We start from the raw sequence: 21941 nt of genomic DNA on the forward strand, positions 1-21941 counted from the left end.
TCTCCAAGAAAGCAAAGGGAAGTCCCCACCCAGGCAGGTGGGGCAGAGCAGCAACTCACAGCAGGCGTGCGGGGGACAGCCCCTTGGGGTGAGTGTGGGGGAGAGAGGGTCATCCTCACGAGCACAGGCATCTCGTCGTCCGACATCGAGCTGGCTGGCTTGTCTCTGGCGGAGGGGGCGGCAACGGTGCTGTTGGTGAACCCCTGAGAGCTGGGCTTGGGCGGGAGAAGCTTGACAGGGACAGACACGGGCATGACCATAGGCGTGAGGCTTTCTGCCTCGGGAGGGAGCTGTGGCGGCGGCGGAGGCGGAGGCGGAGGCGGCAGTGGCGGCTGGGGCTGAGGCGGCAGGACCTTCTCTCCTTCCTCCTACACAGACAATAAAGGCTTTGATCCTGGGCTGAGAGCAGCTCTCACAAGGGGGATGCACTTTGCTTTTCCTGAAAGGCTCCAGGACATCAGGTATGGGTGATAGAGAACCACTGCAGGGTGATTTCCTTCCTGCAATCCTGAGTCCCTTGGCTGGAGTGATGCCAGCTGATGGTAGAGGAGGCCATGGACTCCATTTTCTACAGTTAAAAAATCTTGACCATGCATTACTTGTATATTAAATTATTTTTTAAAAATTGTGTCAGCTTTTAAAGAAAAGGACATGGACTTGTAATGAGTCCAAAAAAAGGTATGATCTTGTGTAGGAGTTTCTAATTCTATGGGCCTTAGTTTACTCATTTGTCAAAATGGAAATAGGCATTCCATCCTATATTTTATTCAGGTCAGGAAACCACACTGGAGATACAAAACATGTACTTTTAACAAGTAAAGACAAAAGCTTTTTTAAAAAACATAATCTGGCATGGCCAGGAGATGGAGTGATCTGGGTAATCAAAAATTCTGGTCAACAGAGATTTAATCCCATAGATTTAAATTCAGAGTAACAATATTAAAAGAATTCTGAGAAAACTTTTTGATTTTAATCTAACTCTAAAATTTGTGGATAGTTTACTATCTGGGTATCCTACCTGGATAATCCAGAGGGTATTTAAGGATCTTTGGATGTTGAGCCAAACACCACTGCATCAGTAAACAGAAAATTCTGGCTGAGAGCCTGATGATTATATTAGCTTTCTCTCGCCATTGACCATTAATCTGGAAGGCCCCAGTGGGCCTGGTCTTGGGTGTGTCAAGCAGCAGAAGTTTAAAAATAATATTGCATTTACATGTGTTCCTTTGCTGTCTTCCCCAGGAGGCAGAGAGAGGCTGGGATGACCTAAAAGGCTTTCTAGAGCCTCTGTTTTTGACCCTTACTCATCATAAAGCTGGGGAAGTGGGGCTGCTTGACCTGGCTGGCTCCCAGCGTCAAAGCCTAAGCATTCCTGTCAAGGGAGGACTGTGCCTCGCCAGGTCCCGCATGGGGCTCACATCACTCTCTGTCTGATGGCAGCAAAGCAAAGCAAGCAGCACACGGCCTAGAAAGGACCGGAAACTGACTCCTGCTAACCTGTTTGAGGTTGGGGGAGGCCCTCATTCCCCCGTGGGACCGCATGTGGCCGTTCAGGGCAGGCAGGTTCTTGAACTCCTTCAGGCAGATGGAGCATGTCAGCTTGTTCTTGGCATCAAACTGCTCCCCAAACACTCCTTTGGGTTGGCCACTGCTCAAGGGTAGAGCCAAATGGAGAGGACACATACGTTGAGGAAGGCGAAACAGTGACTTGCCACAAGACCTCATACCCACCACAAACCCATATCATTCATCCAATGATCCCATTGTCCATGGCACCACTTGTATCAGCCCAATGCCCTTTAGAGAACAAAGTCCAATTTACAGATAAAAAGCTGAGGCTCAGAATGGGAAAAGTCCTTCTCAAACTCATGCAAGAATTGAACAAAACGTCCTTCTTCACGTCAGGACTTCTGGCAATGGATCTTGACTTGGGAACAATAGCTTATTACCCTTCAAGGGTCGGCCTGAGCCCAGCTCTTCCAAAAGCCTCCCCGCTTACAGACACTTGTGCAAGTTCCTGGGGCAGCCTCTGTATTGCACACTTTAGCAGTTTATCAGGTTTGGCTAAATCTTTATTGACCATGCCCATGAGATGAGGAAGCCAGTCTGTACTGTTCACTGCTGCATTCTCAAAGCCTAGCTCTATGCTTGGCACACAGTAGATACTCAATAAATACTGAATGAATGCACAGTGGACAGAACATGGGCTTTGCAGTCAATCCCAGCACTGTTACTTGATGTGTAACCTTAAGCTCTTTGAGCCTCAGTTTTCTCATTTGTAAAGTAACAATCATACTAGCTAACAATTATTGAGTGCTTACTGAGTATAGGCACATCATCATCATACCCACTCTCACGGGTTACTTTACTACACACAATGCCTAGTGCTTAGCACATAGTATGCACTCAAACACAGCAGCTGCTATTATTATTTCTACGCACTTCTTTGAGGAATGACATGGAATTTAGAAATGAATCATGAGAGACACCCCAGAAAATCCTCCCAGTCTCCCAAAATACCAACAAGGCTCCACTCATCCTACCTTGACTCAGGGGACCCTGGCTGGGCTCTCCCATCAGGTAGGTGCATCTAATTTTGAGCCAAACAGGACACCGAAAAAAAGAAGAGAAAAAACGTGTTCTGAAGGGAGAAGTCCTCGAGCAGTGGGAACATCAGGTACTCTTCCAGGACTCTTTCTGCCGTCTGCCTTGTGCTGACCCCATTCATGTCCACTCATGCCCTCGCTCTTCTGCATTTGACATCTGTCCCTGAATTGCTCCTTGACTTGGGACCACCGCCCCCACTCCTGGAGCTGCTGCCAGCCACAACAAGCCCACCAAGACGCAACCCCCCACCGTGTTCTTTCCTGTTCTCCCAGGGCACCCACTCTGTGCACAGATAGGCTCCATTCCCATAAAGGACACAGAAGAGAGTTGGAAGACACAGCACTATGCCAGGAGACCTCCTGATGGAATTCCTCCCCCCTTTTTTTTTTGAGACGGGGTCTTGCTCTGTCACCCAGGCTGTAGTGCAGTAGCATGATCATGGCTCACTGCAGCCTCTACCACCTGGGCTTAAGCAATCCTCCTGCCTCAGCCTCCCAAGTAGCTGGGACTACAGGTGTGCGCCACAACACCCAGCTAAATTTTTGATTTTTTGTAGAGGCAAGGTCTTGCTCTGTTGCTTAGGCTGGTCTTGAACTCCTGGGCTCAAGAGATCCTCCTGTATTGGCCTTCCAAAGTGCTTGGATTATAGGTGTGAGCCACCATACCTGGCCCTGGAATTCTTCTTAAAAAGCCTTAGCCAAATCATCTAAATCATCTCATTCCTATATTTACAAAGGCTCTCAGTTACTACTGTTTCTGAGCCTCAGACAAAGCAAACTCAAGGGGAAGTTCATCTCTGGCCTTCAACCTCCATCAGAACCTTCTCTCTACCCAACCAGTTCCCATTTGGGGTCGCCTTCTCCTCAGACACGGCTGTCATCTGACTGCAGCACTTGGAATAAGCCACGGCATGAAAAGTGCCCAGCACATAGTAGGCTGTTTTCTGGTCAAATACTTTTGGGAACTAATCAAGGGTTAATCATGGTGCATAGGCTGAACCGGCCTGCAGACATGTTTGTTTGGCTAGACTGTTTTTTAAAAATCCTTAATGAGAATGCTATGGGATGGGGTATCTGCTCTCTAGTCCCCAGTCACCACCACTCCCTAAGGTCTCATACCAGACAGTTTTGCTTATTTACTTTCCCAGCCTGGATCATGTGGGCAGCTAAGGTTTTCATCTCCGCAATCACACATGGTGTGTGGGAGACTCACAATGCATTACCATATTAAAGACCACAAAAAGTCCTGCAGTACAGCAACCTGTTTCACTTTGGGAGGCTATAGCAGGAGGATCGTCTGAGGTCAGGAGTTCAAGAGCAGCCTGGGCAACATAGGGAGACCTGTCTCTACAAAACAAAACCAAACCAAAGAAAGTACCCAGGCATGGTGGCATGCACCTGTAGTCCTAGCTATGTGGGAGGGTGAAGTGGGAGGATCATTTGAGCCCAGGAGTTCAAGGCTGCAGTGAGCTATGATTGCATCACTGCACTCCAGCCTGGGTGACAGAGCAAGACCCTGTCTCTAAAAAGAAAAACGGGCCAGGCACAGTGGCTCACACCTGTAATCCCAGCACTTTGAGAGGGTGAGGCAGGCGCATCACGAGGTCAGGAGTTCGAGACCAGCCTGACCAACATGGTGAAACCCTGTCTCCACTAAAAATACAAAAACTTACCAGGTGTGGTGGTGCGCACCTGGAATTCCAGCTACTTGGGAGGCTGAGGCAGGAGAATCACTTGAACCCAGGAGGCGGAGGTTGCAGTGAGCCAAGATTGTGCCATTGCACTCCAACCTGGGCGACAGGGCGAGACTCCGTCTCAAAAAAAAAAAAAAAAAAAAAAGAACCCCCTAGTTTATCCAGAGAACCCACTGGTTTCCCCAGCAATATCCATTAAACACTGTGGAACGACTGTTCTGAGCAATATACTTTGAGAAATGCTGTCATAACGTGGTCTCCCTCCCAAAGGGGGACCAATGTCACAGAGCATATCCTGAGCACACAGATCCAAGGGAACTGAGACACCACCACTGTGTGGTCCCCTGGCACCCTACTCAAGGTCTTGACCATTACGTGAATCATTTAGGGCATGATATGGTACTCTGGTCATCTCCTTAGTAGATTATAAGCTCCACGGCCAAAGGACTTAACAGAGATTGATTTTGTATTCCAAGTGCTTGGCACAGACAGTGTGTGACACATGTAGGTTAATGTTTGGGGAATGAATAAAGAACAAAAGGGTTGAGGAGGCTTGGAGAGAGGATTGAGCACTGTAGACTCAGCCCTGGCTGACCCTGTAGCACACTGGGTATAGAGAGAAACTTCCAGTGGGAGAATACCTGGGGCCACATGGCACTAGGAGACAGCTGCTGATGCTGAGGCCCCATGTTGTTGAGGTGGATCCCACTGGGGGATAGGAGGGGGCGATGGGGGAGGGCGCTGCTGACCCGGGTCAGATCCGAGCTCGCTGGGTCTCCCATTCCTGCGTCAGGAGGCCCCAAGTCCCCATGGGAGCTCAGCATGGCCTGGGCCTGTCTGTCGCTAGAGTAGGTCTTCAGCTGACTGTCCTCACGCTGCTGGTGCTGAGGCAGGTGGCTCTGCTGGTAGAGGGGGTGGCTGTAGGGCTGCTGGGGCTCCTGGTAGTAGTACTGGGACATGGAGCCCAGGGGAATCAGCTGGACAGTGTGTGCCTGCTCTGGGGTATACTGGTGAGGGTCCCTGTGATAAGAAGGGGGCTGCAGGTGCATCTGTTGCTGCTGCTGCTCTTGCAAGTGCTGCATCATGGGTTGGGGCTGATAATACTGAGGTATCTGCATTGAACCCTGCCGCTGCTGCAGCTGTAGCTGCTGCTGCTGCGGCGGCGGTGGCGGCGGCTGTGGTTGTGATGGGCGAATTTGTTGCGGCTGCGTCTGTATTTCTTGCATGGAGATACGCTGTTGCCCGGCTTGCTGCTGTTGCTGCGGTGGGTAATACTGGTGCTGCTGCATCTGTTGCATGTGCTGTGACAGCATCTGTGGGGCCTGCAGTGGCTGTCCTCCCTGCACTGGCACCTGAGCCAGTGGCTGCTGGTAGTCATAATACAGGTGCCCTTGGGTAGGGTGCTGCCCGACCTGAAGGGCTGGTTTGGACAGCCCACCAGTGAAACCAGGGTGAGGCTGCTGGGACACCTGCTGGTAGCGGGAAGGGATAGCCGGTGCTGGGGGCTCCATGGGCTTCTGAGACAGCAGCTGGCGGAGGGCACTGTCAGGGGCTCCATCCATCACTGCTGACTGAGTGTGCAGCACCTGGGCCATATTGTTGACCTGAATTCGCAGGTTTTGGTTGGCAAACACCTGGGTGAAAGAGTCCAGCTTGTGTAAGACACCGCTGGTAAGCTTCTGGGTCCGGATCTCGCTGGCCTGGGAGTAGGTATATTGGTAGCCATCAGTGGGCTCAGCCTGGGCCGGTGCCCCCCACATCATGTTTGAGTTGGCCAGGTTTCCACGTAGCTGGACATGGTTTCCAGGCCCTGCATGACTTCCCCACCCTCCCTGCCTCGAGGTATCCATTTGGCCAAGGTTTTTGGAGCCAACAGGCAAGCCCAGACCATCCCGCGTTTCTTGAGGGAAGTGGGGGGAGATGGGCGAGGCCTGAGGGGCATCCATTCCGCCCCCTGTTACTGCATTCCCATAGTTGTGGTTCAGCCCGCCGTGAACGCCAAGTGGTGGCTGTTGGTAGAAAAGGTTCTCACTACCGTGGGCCACATGGTTGGTCTTGTACAGTTGCTGGTCACCCATGCTGTCTGCCTTGGTTGTGAACGTCCAGCCACAAAACCATAAAAAAGGTAAATAAAACAAACCCAAAAGGACTGAAACCCTGAGAAGCTGAGAGAAAGTGTCGGCACTACTCCACGGCTGACATGTCTGTGAACGTGGCTGGAGCCAGGTGTTCCTGTTGGCCTGTACCACTCATGTGCAGGGCGGAGGGTTTCACATCCTCTCCCTGGCTGAGGTACGGACCACACAGCACTGCGGTGAGGAGACGGCGCTCACACCTGCAAGGCAAGAGGCAAAACACAGGAAAGGATTTATTTGGATGTTTTGTGATGAGCAATTGATATCTACCATGACCAGTGATAAAAATAAATATATAATCCCAGCTACCTGGGAGGCTGAGACTTGAGGTTCGTTTGAGACCAGCCTGGGCAACATAGGGAGATCCCGTCTCAAAAATGTTTTTAGATTAGCTGGGTGTGGTGGCATGCGCCTGTAGTCCCAGCTGCTCAGGAGGCTGAAGAAGGAGGATCACTTGGGACCAGAAGTTTAAGGCTGCACTGAGTTACGACTGCACCACTGCACTGTAGCTTAGATGACAGAGTGAAACCCTATCTCTAAAATATATACATACATATATATGTATATATATGTATTCATATATATGTATATATATGAAACAGGAGACTCAATTAGAAATAGCCAGTGTCATGCACTGCACTCCACACCCTTTTCACTGAGTCTGCAGATCTTAATTCTCACATGAGATGCAAACTCTTACTTTCGAGCCATTGTTCAATGGCTCAGTAGTTCATTGATTTGTTAATTCATTGTTTTGTTCATCGATTAATTCATCCATTCTTCTGAGACCCTGCTATTGAAAGCCCAACACTATTCTAGGACCTGTGGGAAATATAAAGAGGTTTAAGATATGCATTAATCAAGTTATCTGTTCAACACATATTTATCAGACACCTATTAACTGTTAAGGCACAATGCTGAGAAATGACTAAGACATAGGCCTGCTCTCAAGCATGTAGTCAGAAAAGGTGATGAGTTGCATGAATAATTACAAAGGGGAAAAAGATACATGTAATCAAAAGGTAAAAATAAGAGAAGCAGGGTGTGATGGCATGCACCTGTACCCCCACCTATGAGGTGAGGATTGCTTGAGCTAACGAGTTCAAGACTAGCCTGGGCAACATAGTAAGCAAGACCTCATCTCTTTTTTTTTTTTGAGATGGAGTCTCGCTCTGTCACCCAAGCTGGAGGGCAATGGTGCGATCTTGGCTCACTGCAACCTCCGCCTCCTGAGTTCAAGCGATTCTCCTGCCTCAGCCTCCCGAGTTGCTGGGACTACAGGTGCCTGCCACCACACCCAACTATTTTTTGTATTTTTAGTAGAGACGGGGTTTCACCATGTTGGCCAGGATGGTCTCGATCTCCTGACTTCATGATCCGCCTGTCTCTACCACAAATACAAAAATTATCTGGGCATGGTGGCAGGCACTTGTAATCCCAGCTACTTGGGAGGCTGAGGCAGGAGATTCACTTGAACCCGGGAGGCAGAGGTTGCAGTGAGCCGAGATTGTGCCACTGCACTCTAGCCTCAGTGACAAGAGCAAAACTCCATCTCAAAAAAAAAAAAAAAAAAGGTTCAATTCCTAGACCCTCAACTTCTACAGAAATTCTTTCTAGAACTCATGGGTGGCAGAGGTACAAGCTGTCCTTTTAGGCGTTCTCTTTCCTGATCACCCTTCTTTACAAAAAGAAGGGCAAACTTCTCATGTACTGCATCAGGAAGAATGAAAAATGGAAACATAATAAATGCTGATCCTTGTCTCATGCTAGCAATAACTAATATTCTTCCATGGATAATGAAATTGAAAATATAGCTTAGCACCAGCAATGTTTTATTTCTAGACCTTGGTGGGAACTGCATGGTCATTCTCACTCTGCTGTAATTCAAGCTATACGCTATGACCTAGTCATATACATAAAGGTATATATGCTGTGTGTCAATTTAAAAAAGTTTATTTTAAAAAGTCACCCCCCCAACGAAGTTACCCAGTACCACCATTTCATTTAGAGATGCATTTTCAATATAATTTAACTATTTATGTTTACTATTTATCAAAATTAGTAACACATTTAATGTTATTTTGATCAACTGTGTACTATTAATAATTGTGATAACTCAAGCCAGAAGAACATTTTAATACTTAGATCTTTTGATTTTAGGAAATTAAAAGAGTTTCAACTTTCTACAAAATTGTTACAGAAAAATATGGTAAGGAAACAAGTGAAAAAGTTCCAAGCATGAAAATATATTACACATATCACATTAGGATAAAATTCCACGGAGCAAGTGAAATGAAAATACAATTTCCAGAAGAAAAAGGAACACTGACTATTAAAGAGGGTGTTCATGCATTTTTAAAATGGATGACGGGAGGTATTAAATTGCTATGGTGTTTAGATTCCACTGGATAAATTTAAAACAATGATGTAATAGTTTTGCTTAAAAATATCAATGTTTACAACATACTGGAAATTGTATCTTCAGCAAATGTATGATAAAAAAAATGTGGGTGTAAACTTAAAACTGTATGAAGGGGCAAAGAGTTTTAAAAGATTATTTTAGGGAGGATTTTAAACAGAAAAGTTTGAGGTCCCCCTCTACCTGTGAGTGAGCTGAGTTGGTCTGTCCCTTTCTGAATTATGAGAGAAAGAGACGGAAAACTTCAGATGAAGGGTTGCATTTGGTGGAGGGAAGGGTGGAGGAAGGCCAGCCATGGGTGGAAGGGGAGGCTGGCCAAGGATGGCTGCAGCAGTGAAAGGATGCTGGGCATGAGGATGCTGAGCTTCAGAGGCAAGGAGACTAATGAACCTCGCTGCTCAAACGGTGTTTAGGACCCAGTCTGAGACATCCACTCCTCACACATTTGGAGAGCTCTTCCCTCATCCACCACCCATCCTTTCTGACCCCTTATTGATTTTAAGCAATATCATGACTGCCCCCAGCTCAGATGGTCACGGTATCCTTCAGATCTCAGCTCAAATTACACATTCTCAGAGAGTTGACTCTGACCCCAATCCCCAAGTCTACATCAGATTCCTTTCTTATATGTTCTCATAAAACCATATTCCTTTCCTTTAGACTACTCTCCTCCGCTTGTAATTGTACTTCCACCAGTGCAATTATTTCGTTAATGGATCTTTCTCTATTAGAGCAGGAACCAGGTCTATTTTTACCTAGGAGTCTCTTCCTCAAACCTACCATAATGCCCAGCACACTGCAGGACTCCAATAAGGATTTGCTGAATTAGGGCAGCATTTATTGAATGAATAGATCAACAAATGAGAAAAAATTAGAAAACAATGATCAAATATCCCAGTGAACTGAGACAGGCAGAAAAAGATACTCAGTATAGATGAAGAAGTTCTTAAGTTCTCATGAAGAATAGTCAGACTGCACCTTGGTCCTGATAGACAAATAGGGCTTACAGAGGTGGAGAGGACCAGGAAGGGTATTCTGGACAGGGAACAGCATGAACAAAGGCATGGAGTCAGGTTCAGGAGTTCACGCTGGGACATCATGTCCTTGTCCAGAACTCACCAATTGATCAGGCTAAATTTGTAAGAAAGGGGTAAGTTGTAGTGGGCCTTAAAGTGACATCTGACAGTATTATCCTTTGGGCATTAGGCCTGGCTATTTCAGAATGCTCTACCAGGCTTAAACCTCTCCACTCAACCTTCCTTAAAAGGCTTACACAAAGTCACCACACCCAGAAAGAACTACTTGTTGAAACTCACCCGACTTTGAGCACTATTGATTTCATGTCTCTCTCCTGTGGCCCTGTGGGTAGAATGGAAGCTAGATAATTGAATTTCTGTTGACATGTTTGCTTTGTTAAGTCTTCCCAAACTGCTAAACCCTGGAAAGGTAAGCAAAGCAAGCATTGTACAACAGAGACTCTGTCTCAAAAAAAAAAAAAATAAATAAAAATATAAATAAATAAATAAATAAATAAATAAAATAAAAAAAAAGAGAGAAAATGATTTTTCCTAAAACACCGTAGGGAGATAATGGCAAAACCATGTGCTTTTTATTTTACATTAAATGTAATATTTTTTGAATAGGTACTAGGTTCACATGGTTCAAAATTCAAAAGGTTAAAATGGATATGCAAAACAGCAAAAATTATCCCAAACAAATGCTTGTAAATAAAGTGAAAATCATGCAAATTGTAAAAATAAGAGCATATGTGAAAAGTCTCCCTCCACCCCCATCCCTAGCCACCCAGCACCCCTTCTGGGACAGTGAATTAGGTTCTTATATATCCTCCCAGAGACACTTTATGCTCATAGAAGAATACTGGTGCACAGCCCCTCTTATACAGATGGTAGCGTGCTAGGCCGTGGTTTAGCATCTTGCCAAAAGGCTATTTTAAGCATATCATTTAAAACCTGGAAACTGTTGTTCTTGGTGGATTAGTCAATCTCCCAGAATTCTTATAATACCAACTCAGGATTCAAGTCTCTATTATTTTTCTAACAAGGTAACCGTTTTGCTCATTATGTGTAACAATTCCTACTGGGTAATTTGTACCAGGAGCTTTTTCATTCATGAACTAATTAACAGAACTGCTACTTTCCCATTTCTTCAGTCAGTTTCTTCCTTAGAGCAGGACTCCAGGGTGGGCTCAACAAAGAAATGTCCACTCAGAACTTAAGGTGCCACTCTACACTCCCACAGAGCCTGTGTCCGCCTTTCCTCTGCACTGACCATGTCACAGTCAGGCGACCCACTTCCATGCCTATCTCCCGACTGGCTGCCCAGTCACTGTGACGCAGGGACAGCAGCCTGCCCATGTGGTGTCCTCAGGGACTGGGACATAGCAGATGCTCAACAAACGCTCACTGAACTGCAACACTCTGCCAGGCAAAGGAGACCTAGAGTGGCTTGTTCCCCTCTGCAGGTCCCATGCCTCTGACATGGACTGAGAGACAGAATTTACTAGTTTCTGTTGAGGGCATAGTGCCCTAAAGCACCAAATTTATGGAGTGCTGTAGAAAATAACAAGACTCTACAGAGACCTCCCAGCACACTTTTTCTATACAGGGCCAACTAGTAAATATTTTCAGCTTTGGGGCCCATGCATATGGTTTCTGTCACAACGCTGCCACGGTAGCGTGAAAGCGGCCACAGACCATATATAAACGAATGGGCGTGGCTGTGTTCCAATACAACTTTATTTATGGACACTGAAACTTGAATTTTATATAATTTTCACATGCCAAATGCTGTTCTTCTTTTGATTTTTCTTCAACCAATTAAAAATGTAAAAATCCTTCTTCACTCACAGGCAGTAGAAGAATAGGTGTGGGCTGGATCTGGCCTGACCCATGGTTTGCTTGACCCCTGTTCTAGAGCATCAAAGTCTCTCCACACCCCACCCCCTGCCCTGGGGCACCAGGAGACAAGGCCGCAGTCTGCAAGGAGGATATCTGTCCTAAGGGCCACCCTTTGAACCAGAGAGACAGACAGAGAGATACATCAGGAGAGGAAGTTGACTTTGGCCAAGGTCTCCGCAGAACTTGTTTGCTTACAATTCAGAAGGGGTAACACCCTGCTCCGGCCAGACCACCATTGCTTGTTTGAGGAAGAAAACCAAAAAGATTTTCCTTTTTCTGACCCTGGGCCGTCAGTTACAGACTGTATACACAATTCTCCAAATGCTTTGGCTTGTGTTTTAGTCCAGCCTTCCTCTGGGCTCTGTCAAGGAAGCTTCACTTGACTCCCCTGGGGGCTCCTCTTACTCCAGCTCACTCCCAGCTCCCCCAAGCAGGCAGGAGCCAAGGGCGGCTCTCCAGGACGTGGGCCGCAGTTTGCCGTCTTTTTAGCACCGTTGTTGTTCTAAATGCTTTCTGATTAGTCTTCTAAATAATTCCAGTGGGTATTTTATAATCCAGTTACCCGATTATCGTGGACATGTGCTGCCAATGACGGCGGTTAGCACCTAAATCTTCCTCTGCGCAGTGAATGGTTCGCTCTTACTCCCTCACAGCCCTGGCTTTCCTGCTGACTCTGGGCTGTGGGAGGATTTTCAAGGCTCCCTTTGGGCAGCAAGAAACATTCATTTCTCCACCCTCAGGTCTCACCCTGTAGCATCAGTTGCTCCCTCCAAGCCCTGGGGATCAGTAAGAAGCCGGACGCATAGCCCAGGAACCTGCAGAATGGAGGGTTTGGATTGTGCTTCCTGCAGGTGGCTCCTCATTAGGAAATAGAGATTGGAGCCATTTCACTTTTTGGTTGTCACTGTCACTGCCATCTTTCCTCTGGGCTGGCTGTAGTTCTTTACCAGGGACTTGAACATCGTCTCTCCCCTGTGATTACCATATGCCACTTCTTTCTCTCCCTAGCTGCCATGGATTGGTATGGAAACTAAGGACATGGGGAGAGAAGGGGCTGCAGGAGTCTAGGGTAACTTCCTGGAGGAGGCAGCCAAGGTCTGAGTAGGCCTTGTTGTTGTATTCCTAGACACATTTGTTTCATACTACCTTCCCTAAGTATCCAACAGCAGGGGTCTGCCTGCTCCACCTCCAGGGCCCTGGCTGGGATGACCTCACCCTCCTGTGTGGCTTGAGCCCCATATTGTGGCTCCCACCCTGTGAGGCCTGGGGTTGCCAGTTGTCCTTTTCTGCCTTCTGCTTGTGACATTCTTTGGGGCCTTTTTGAAGCCTCCTCCTTCAGACTGTGAGCTTAAAGACACAGGTTTGTCCTGCAGCAGTCCTGACATGGCTAGGATTGTAGGGAGATTAGGAACATGGGCATTGGCTCTGTGAATATGGTGTAGTTAGAAAAGCACTGGAAGAAGCTGGGAGCCGTGGCTCATGCCTGTAATCCCAGCACTTTGGGAGGCCGAGGCCCATAGATCACTTGAACCCAGGAATTTAAGATAAGTCTAGGCAACATAGTGAGACCCCATTTCTACAAACAATTAGCCAGGTGTAGTGGCGTGCGCCTGTAGTCCCAGCTACTTGGGAGGCTGAGGTTGGAGGATCACCTGAGCCTGGGAAGTTGAGGCTGCAGTGAGTGGTGACTGTACCACTGCACGCGAGCCCTATCTCAAAAAAAAAAAAAAAAAAAAAAAAAAAAAAAATTGGCCTGGTGTGGTGGCTCATGCCTGCAATCCCAGCACTTTGGGAGGCCAAGGCGGGCGGATCACGAGGTCAGGAGATCGAGACCATCCTGGCTAACATGGTGGAACTCCGTCTCTACTAAAAATACAAAAACAAACAAACAAACAAACCAACAAACCCGAAATTAGCCAGGTGTGGTGCTGGGCGCCTGTAATCCCAGCTACTTGGGAGGCAGGAGAATTGCCTAAACCTGGGAGGCGGAGCTTTCCCGAGATTGCAGACAGAGAGAGAGACTCTGTCTCAAAAATAAATAAATAAATAAATAAAAAAATAAATAAATAAATAAAAAGAAGAAGAAGAAAGAAGGAAAAAGAAGAAGAAGAAAAAGAAGAAGAAGCTCTAATGACTCCATGTGACCCTGGGCAAGTCATTTGCCCTCTCTGGACTTCAGCCCTGGCTTTCTCTATATCCAGATAATTGAAGCAAAGTTTTTCTAGAAAGAGAGCCTGAATAAAATCCATACAATCTCTCCCTCATCTTAACCTCACCTGTAGAGACGAATTCAGGGTTCTGGATCCAGCTGGTATTCACTGCATAGATCTGATGACCGTTTAGGGGGCAAATGCACACAGTGTAGAGGCCAATGTGGTCTCCACCTCTCCTTTTATGACACACAGAAGCTAGGGAAGGGAGGAAATGTTAAATTGATGTAACTGACATGGCTGAGCACTTCCTGTATGACAAACTGCTCTGGGAGACTAGAATGGGACAAGCTCCAACACAGTTACCTGGGATTAACATCTGTAACATCAGTACTGGTAAAGTCAGCTACAGTCTACGGTTCCAAGGAGAAAGTAGCAGATACAAATGCAGAGATCCTTAGCAAACTTACGACCCACACTTACCGCACCTTTCAGCCTAAAGGGAGAGGTGCAATAGGCTCTGAGCAGGGCATGCCAGGGACGAGGACCACTCCAGCTTGCCTGGCTCCCCAGGAAGCTTCCTCCCAACCCACAGTTGACACCATCCCCCATCACCTGATGGTGGTGAGGTTGACAGATGATCCAGCTGAAAGGTCTGTAGAAAGAAGATGGGACAGAGGAGCACCAAAACAATTCACACGTGATTCCCTGAGTGACCCAAATGCTTTCATGATCACATGTGTCCCCTAAGGAGGAGCTGCTAAGAGAATTTCAGAATTAATCATCAATCAGATTGAAGACCTGCTATGTGCCAGGAGAGATGAGAGGTCAGGAGGGCCTCTGGCTTCATGAGGTTTACAGTTACATGAACTGAGGCCCTCATGGCTCAGACCAGCACCTGTGCTCTGTCATCCTTTACAGTCTTTTATACCAACTCACACTGAAGACCCTCTATGGCAGGGCCACTATGGGACAAACCTGTGTCTTTAAGATTGTAATCTGGGGAGGAGGAGGCTTCCAAAGGACCCCAAGGAATGTCACAAGGGGAAGGCAGAGAAGAACAATTGGTTACCCCAGCCCTCGCAGGGTGGGAGCCACAATATGCGGCTTGGGCCTCACAGAAGGATAAGGTCACTCCAGCCAGGGCCCAGGAGGTGCAGTGGGCAGACCCTTGCTGTGGGGGACTCCGGAAAGGTCTCTACAGGGCACTTGGCTGAAGGGGTCTGGGCCCAGGGCCCACAGGAAGGATCCTCCACTCCTGCCCCCGAGGACTTGGGGCGTGGGGCCTTCTGAATCAGCACCTGGGACTTCAGCCAAACAAAGGATCCCCGGCCCTGCAGCTGTCCTGGGCAGGGCAGGGCAGGGCTGGGAGAATGGCAGGAGATTTCCCTCCGGCTGCTCTGATGAGGCCCTGGCAAGAGTGGGGATAAAGCTGGAGGGGAAGTGGGCTGGCAGGGAGATCTGACCCCCTTGGCCCTACCTACAGCCGCAGAGTGAATTATTAATAGAAGAAAACACAAGTCAAGCACCTGCAGGCTCTGTTGCTATCACTCAAGCTCCACACCTAGCGTCATGGGGCCAAGCGGCCAGAACAGCCTCCGGGAGGTGGGCACCACAGACCAGCTTCCTCTGTAAGGGACGATAGGGAGGGAGGTGGCTGGTGCTGTCACCACATCCTGGCCACGCACATTGAGATGGTACCATACCCACAGACTCTCCAGGCCTGTGTGTGTGTGAGCTATACTCCCAAGCGGATCAGCTGGTGTGGCTTTGGTGTGTGGTCTTCCAAGACATCAGACCGTATAAAAAAACCAAAGGGTCACCCAGGGCTCCAGAAATGGGGGGATTATCTTGGGGGACAACCACTTCCCTTCTGTCTGGAAAACAGCTCACACAGTAAATGTCAGTGATGTACAAAGTCAGTATGTAAAATAACCGTGCAATAGTGTTCTTGTGTTTGGGTTGTCGTGGGTCCCCTCTGGGTCTCCTGCCTGCGTTTCAGACAAAAAGCCCTTGTGGAAGCCCAGGGTATCCCAGGTTACGACGTCGGTGCCACGCGGGAGCATTCTGTAAACACCGGCGGCGACACTGAACTACATCCTGGGCAGTGCCACGGTCCCAAGCTTTTCACTTTTAAGATAAGGGGGCTCGGACAAGCAATCTCCACAGTCCCTTTGGCTCAGAGTTCTAAGGTCTTTTGGGGAATTCTGGGAGTCAACAAACAAACCCGAGGGGACCTCTGGTGACTGGGGCTGGAGGCCTTCCAGTGGGACTTCCTGAGTCGCTCCCTCCTCCAGGCCTCCGAGGATCCGGTTCTGGCCTCCTTCTAGGAGCCCTGGGGGATGGTGAGCCTCACTCAGGCACCCATCTCCCAGCAGGCTTGGGCTCTGAGGGAGGGCAGGGGGAGCCCTGGTTCGCTCGCTCACTCGTCTCCGGGACTCAGCCATGCCCCCGCCTGACAGTGTGAGTGAGTGCTCAGCAGGCACTGACCCAGGGCAGCCAGGAAGAAGCCTCTATGCCCTGCAGCCCTCGGGGTTCAGCCCAGCCACTTGGCTGTGCCTGGCGACGTCTCCCCTGTGTGCTACGGGAGGCTGGCCTACGGGAGGTGGCCTTCCCAGGCAGATGGGCAAGCCTCCTCCTCTGAGGGTCCAGGGGGAGCCTCACTCTCATGGCACCCAGATGCAGGCTCTTGCCTACCAGTGCCAGAGCACTAAAGACCGCAGTGCCAGTCTTTAATAGTTGTCTTGCTCACACCTAATTTGGCAGCAATTCTCTTTTGGTGGCTTGCTGAGGGAGGGGAAAGGAAGGAGTGAGGGAGGTGGCCTGGAAGCCAGTCAGGAGGATGTCCTTGAGAGGCAAGTCCATGGGAGCTGTAGAGAAAGTCTGTCAGGAGGATCTGGTTCCAAATTTGTTCCAAATCACAGCATGCCACAATGAAGAAAAGCAGTATGTTTTAATTCACAAATACTGCTAAGAATTCAGTGTTATGGAATAAAGCTGGAAGTGAAATTCCCCCTCACCTGAGATTCCCACTGTCTGGTGCTTTGTATGTGGATGGTGGCAGGGATGATGAAGGTTGGCTTCTGGTGACTGAGAGGCCTCAGGGGAAAAAGAGCAAACTCTTTATGGGTTTGCTCCTCCTCTGGTAATCTTCACGCTCCCCTGGAAAGCCCCCAAACCTGTCTGGACCTGCTCAAGGCAGATATCCTGTTGGTCACTGGCCCCCATTATCTCACAGTCCCAATTTCTTGCCAAAACAACTTCCCTTTGCTGCTAGGGGACCCCTGCAGCTGAACCAAGAAGGCAGGAATGCGGCCCCGGAGCCTGGGCCGCAGGGAGAGCGTGAGGACCAAATCCTAGCTAAAGGTTTTACAGGCCCAGACACACATACTTCTGTTTGTTGGAAACATTACCCCACCAAGCTCAGTCACCTTAGGTACTTTATTTTTCAAACAATACTAGACTTCCAGTTCCACAGAAACAGAATTGTGTTTAATAGCTCTGTTTTTTAAAACCTCTCCCTCTCTCTCCACTGTGCCACGAGCAGTGTTTGACCAAAGCAGATTCACTCAATGTTTATGGAATACAGCAAATAAGTTTGTCAAACATCAATGGTGTGTGCATGGTAAACTATTAGAGAGTGAAGGAGCCAATCCCCTTCTCCAGACCAGCTGAGGTGGTCCAGAGTTACATCTAGGATGCCTGCTTAAGAGTGCCCGGACTCTGCCAGCATCCTCCAGCCCTGTGTGGAGGCGGGTCACAGAGGGACGGCTGTAGGAGGGACACCCAGCCTGGTGCCGATGAGCTGGACTAAGATGCTGCTACACAAACAGGAAGGAAGAACAGCAAAGATGGCTAACGTGCGCTGGGCGCTAACCCCGGGCCGGGCACAGTGCCAAGTCCCTTAGAAGCCCCTCCCAATAATCCCACAAGGTGGTAAGCGCATCCATCACCTTAACTACCTTACCAACCTCCCAATGACACCTTGCAATGACCATTCTCAGATGCATCCCCTTAGGAACATCTGTGAGAATTTCTTTAGGATACATACCCAGGAGTAGAGGAAGGTGTGATGCTTTTTTATGTGTCAATTTGGCCAGGCTGAACTACTGCCCTCAGAATTCCCTTTCTAGGGAGTTGGTTAAAGCAGAGACTCATAGAAAATGACATGTAGACAAGTGTGTATGCTGCGGTATTGCTAGAAAAGCCAAAGACTGAAAACAACCCAAATGCCTAACCATAAGGGATCAATTGAAGGAAATCATGGAATAACCGCAGGATGGGATACTATGCAGTTGTTAAAAGTAACAAGGAGACTGGGTGCGGTGGCTCATGCCTGTAATCCCAGCGCTTTGGGAGGATGACGCAGGAGGATTGTTTCAGCCCAGGAGTTAAGACCAGTCTGGGCAACATGGTGAAACCCTGCCTTTACAAAAAATAACAAAAATCAGCCAGGTGTGGTGGTGCACGCTTGTAGTCCCAGCTACTTGGGAAGCTGAAGTGGGAGGATCAATTGAGCCCAGAGGGTTGAGGCTACAGTGAGCCATGATGGCACCATTGCATTCCAGCCTGGGTGACAGAGTGAGACCCTGTCCCAAACAAACAAACCAAACCAAAACAAAAATTCCAAAAGAACAACAAGGAAACTCTCTATGAAATGATATGGAAAGATGTCCAAGGTTAAGTGAAAAAGAAAGATGCAGAACAGTATGTTCAATATGCTCTCTTTTGTGTAAAGAAATGGTTAAAATAGAACATATATGTATGGAGGTATATAGATAGTTGATTTCTGTTAGTTGTGGTAGTTACATCCTATAAAGTCTCTATGATCACTGAATTAGTGAATACTAAGCCACTGCTCCTAAGAGAAATACAGGGTTAGGTTCCTGCAAGCCCCTGGTTGCAACATTTTTGTCAACTGATCAGTATATATAACCTTGTTTCATATGTGTCTGCTTAAAGGATATCTTATTTAACATCTATTTTTTTCATTCATTAACGTTGACCTCACAGCCAACAGTACTACAACTAATGCCTGAAAGGAGCTTATCTAATTCACCCATTTTCTCTGTAAGGCAAATCACAGCCTTCTTGTGCTGAGAACAGCAGGCAACACTTCAGCATTACACTTGGGAGCCATTTTAAACAGTGAAACCAACAACAAAAACCACAAAAATATGAAAAATGCCACACTAAATACACCACAAAAAGGACACTTGTGTCCAGCAGGAGAGCTGAAATAAGAAGGCGGAGTTGTCTTGTTCAAACTCAGCTTGGGAACGTGCATCGGGCGACTCAAAACTTTCACTGCTCTGTGCATGTCCTCAAATGATCAAGAAAGTACCGAACATTGGTTCTGTGGTTGCAAATAAGTTTAGAGAGTAGAGAATCTGCAAATACGGAATTTGTGAATAATAAGGGTCAACTATGTATTTATAATTGATATATATTCATAAAGAAAATCTGGAAGGATCCAAGAAACTAATAATAGTTGTCTGCAGGGAGGTGGTGGAAACTGGGCTAACTGGGAAAAAGAGCAGGAAGGAGATTATTCATTTTATAACTTGTTATATTTTTCTGTGTTTTTGAACCATGTGAATATATTACTTACAAAAAAACCCAGATATAATAAAACACGAAAAAAACCTTCTTTTTTTTTTTTTTTTTTTTTTGAGACGGAGTTTTGCTCTTGCTGCCTAGGCTAGAGTGAAATGGCGTAATCTTGGCTCACCACAACTTCCGCCTCCCGGGTTCAAGTGATTCTCCTGCCTCAGCTTCCCGAGTAGTTGGGATTACAGGCGTGCACCACCATGCCTGGCTAATTTTGTATTTTCAGTAGAGATGGGGTTTCTCCATGTTGGTCAGGCTGGTCTCGAAGTCCCAACCTCAGGTGATCTGCCTGCCTCGGCATCCCAAAGTGCTGGGATTATAGGTATGAGTCACTGTGCCCCAGCCGAAAAAACCTTTATGTGCACTTAAATTTGCAGTACATTAATGCCTTATGAATTTATTTTAACTTAAAACACAAATATCTTACTGGTCTTTTGAGGCAGGGTCCAGGACTTTTCTTTGCTCATAGATCTGTGGAATAGAGCTCTGTATTTACCTTTTATGCATAAACCACTGATGATGCATAATCTATACTTTTTCAGTTTGGTTTCCTTAAAAAGGAGCCAGAAGTAGAGAAGCCTGGAAAAGGAACTGTAGTGCTGCATCCTCTGACATGCTTTTATTTTCCTCTCCCTCTAGTGCCAATCTTTATAATTTTTAATTTTTTTTTTGTAGAGACAGGGTGCTGCTGTTTCCCAGGCTGGTCCTGAACTTCTGGCCTCAAGCAATCCTCATGCCTTGGCCTTCCAAAGTGTTGGGATCACAGATGTGAGCCACGGCACTGCAGTGCCAGTCTTTAATAGTTGTCTTGCTCACACCTAATTTGGCAGCAATTCTCTTTTGGTGGCTTGCTTTTATCACTTCTTTCCAAAGCATTCAACAGTGAAAAATGTGTCGCCGGTCACACATTCTCAGCTGAGGTAGAACAAGGTGACTCTTACTTTTCATTGAAATAGCACTTCTCTTTCTTTTTTGCATTTATAGTTCGTCGGCTTATATCACATTTAACTAATTTACATAATTACAATTACAAGGACAACTAGCACAAGCAGGTTTGGGGACCAACACAGCCCCTGACTACATTTGTGGGAGTGGGTACTCTGTTTGGGGGAGCTCTAGCAAGTTGTGGAGAAGGCCAGCTGCCACTCAGTTACGTAGAGGCTGGTTAAAGACAGTTCCACCTGCATGTGAGTGTGACTTGCTAACCTTAACATGAGGAGCATGCTAGATGTCTCTGAACTATGCCTTCTGACATCGTGCTTCATGCATTCAAATGTCAAGTAAGTATGTACAGGTCAGGCACACGCTCCTCAGGCAGAGTGCTGGGGTCCCCGTGGTGATCAGAGCCAAGCTGTCATGGGGCAGCCACTCTGAAAACATTTTCTGAAGTGAGCAGACCTTTTTTCTTTTTTCAAAGGTCTTCAAGGTAAGATTTCCGACAAAGCTGACATTTAGACTTCACGGTTTAGGAAAGGGATGGGGAAGGGCAAGTCTGTAAGATCTCCTAAAGTGTCTGGGATTAAATCCCCTGTTGGCCCCCAGTGCCCTAGGCTGAGGCGAATCCCTCAACTGTTTAGAGACAATGTGGAACCCTCTGCTTGTAAAGGGGGAAGAGGCCCAAGTCCATGACCTGAAGTCAAAATGCCTCTGTCTCGGCAGATGACCCTGACCCCTGCTTCACAGAGAATGGGAGCTGCCAGCCTTTGCTCTCTCCACCTCCTCCCGCCAAACAAATTTTCACACCTCCTCCCTGCCCTAACTCCTTCCTCTTCACTTATCTGAAACAACTGGTGACCCTTTACCCAGGATCCTGAACCAGAAACTGGGACCCCAAGGGCCCACCACCTCCCTATTCCCACTCACTTCCAAGAGATGATCAATTCCTGCCCACTTCTCCTGCACAGCTTTTCCCTGGCCATCTTCTCTCATTCCCTAATCCATGCTCCTCTGGTCGGGTCTCGCCCCCTCCAGCCCTGCCACAGCACCCCTCTCCTTTAAAACCTCCAGTGCTCCCTCTGCCAACAGGTAAGTGTCCAAACAGCTCAGCTGGGCTCAGAAGGCCCTCGTGATCTGGCCTCACTCACCTTTCCAGTGATTTCCCCACCCACTCAGACACAGCCTGAGCACCTGTCCTATGAAGCCACACAAGGCTTCCAGAATGCTGGTCCTTCTGCTTGAAAGCTCTTTCTCCCATTCTTCACCTTCTCAGCCTACAAGTTCCTTTTCAAACCTAATGTCTTTCACGAAGTCTTCCCTGATCCTCAGCCCCTCATCATAACAAAACATTTATTGCATGCTCACTATATACCAGGTACAGTGGATATAATGGAGGTGGGAACAGAGATGGTGTCAGTTCTCTGGGGCTTGCTGTCTGGGGGTGTGCATGTCAGCCAGAGACAAGTGCAATTT

General features: G+C 47.6%; 1 protein-coding gene across 12 annotated transcripts in view; it reads right to left on the reverse strand.

The window, feature by feature from the left end:
- Positions 1-21941, reverse strand: part of TRERF1 (transcriptional regulating factor 1) — a 227846-nt gene that overhangs the window by 37963 nt on the left and 167942 nt on the right. For 7 of the 12 annotated variants that reach the window (XM_050789433.1, XM_050789429.1, XM_050789427.1 and 4 more), the window contains 4 exons: positions 4942-6635; positions 2544-2590; positions 1498-1648; positions 60-368 (listed from right to left, as the gene is read on the reverse strand). In XM_050789433.1, the coding sequence (XP_050645390.1) occupies positions 60-368; positions 1498-1648; positions 2544-2590; positions 4942-6378 (1944 nt within the window). In that variant the 5' untranslated portion in view covers positions 6379-6635. The remainder of the gene's footprint in view (positions 1-59; positions 369-1497; positions 1649-2543; positions 2591-4941; positions 6636-21941) is intronic. The other 5 variants (XM_050789434.1, XM_050789435.1, XM_050789436.1 and 2 more) reach the window with 2 other exon arrangements.

Source organism: Macaca thibetana, chromosome 4, assembly GCF_024542745.1.
Source record: "Macaca thibetana thibetana isolate TM-01 chromosome 4, ASM2454274v1, whole genome shotgun sequence".
NCBI lineage: Eukaryota > Metazoa > Chordata > Mammalia > Primates > Cercopithecidae > Macaca > Macaca thibetana.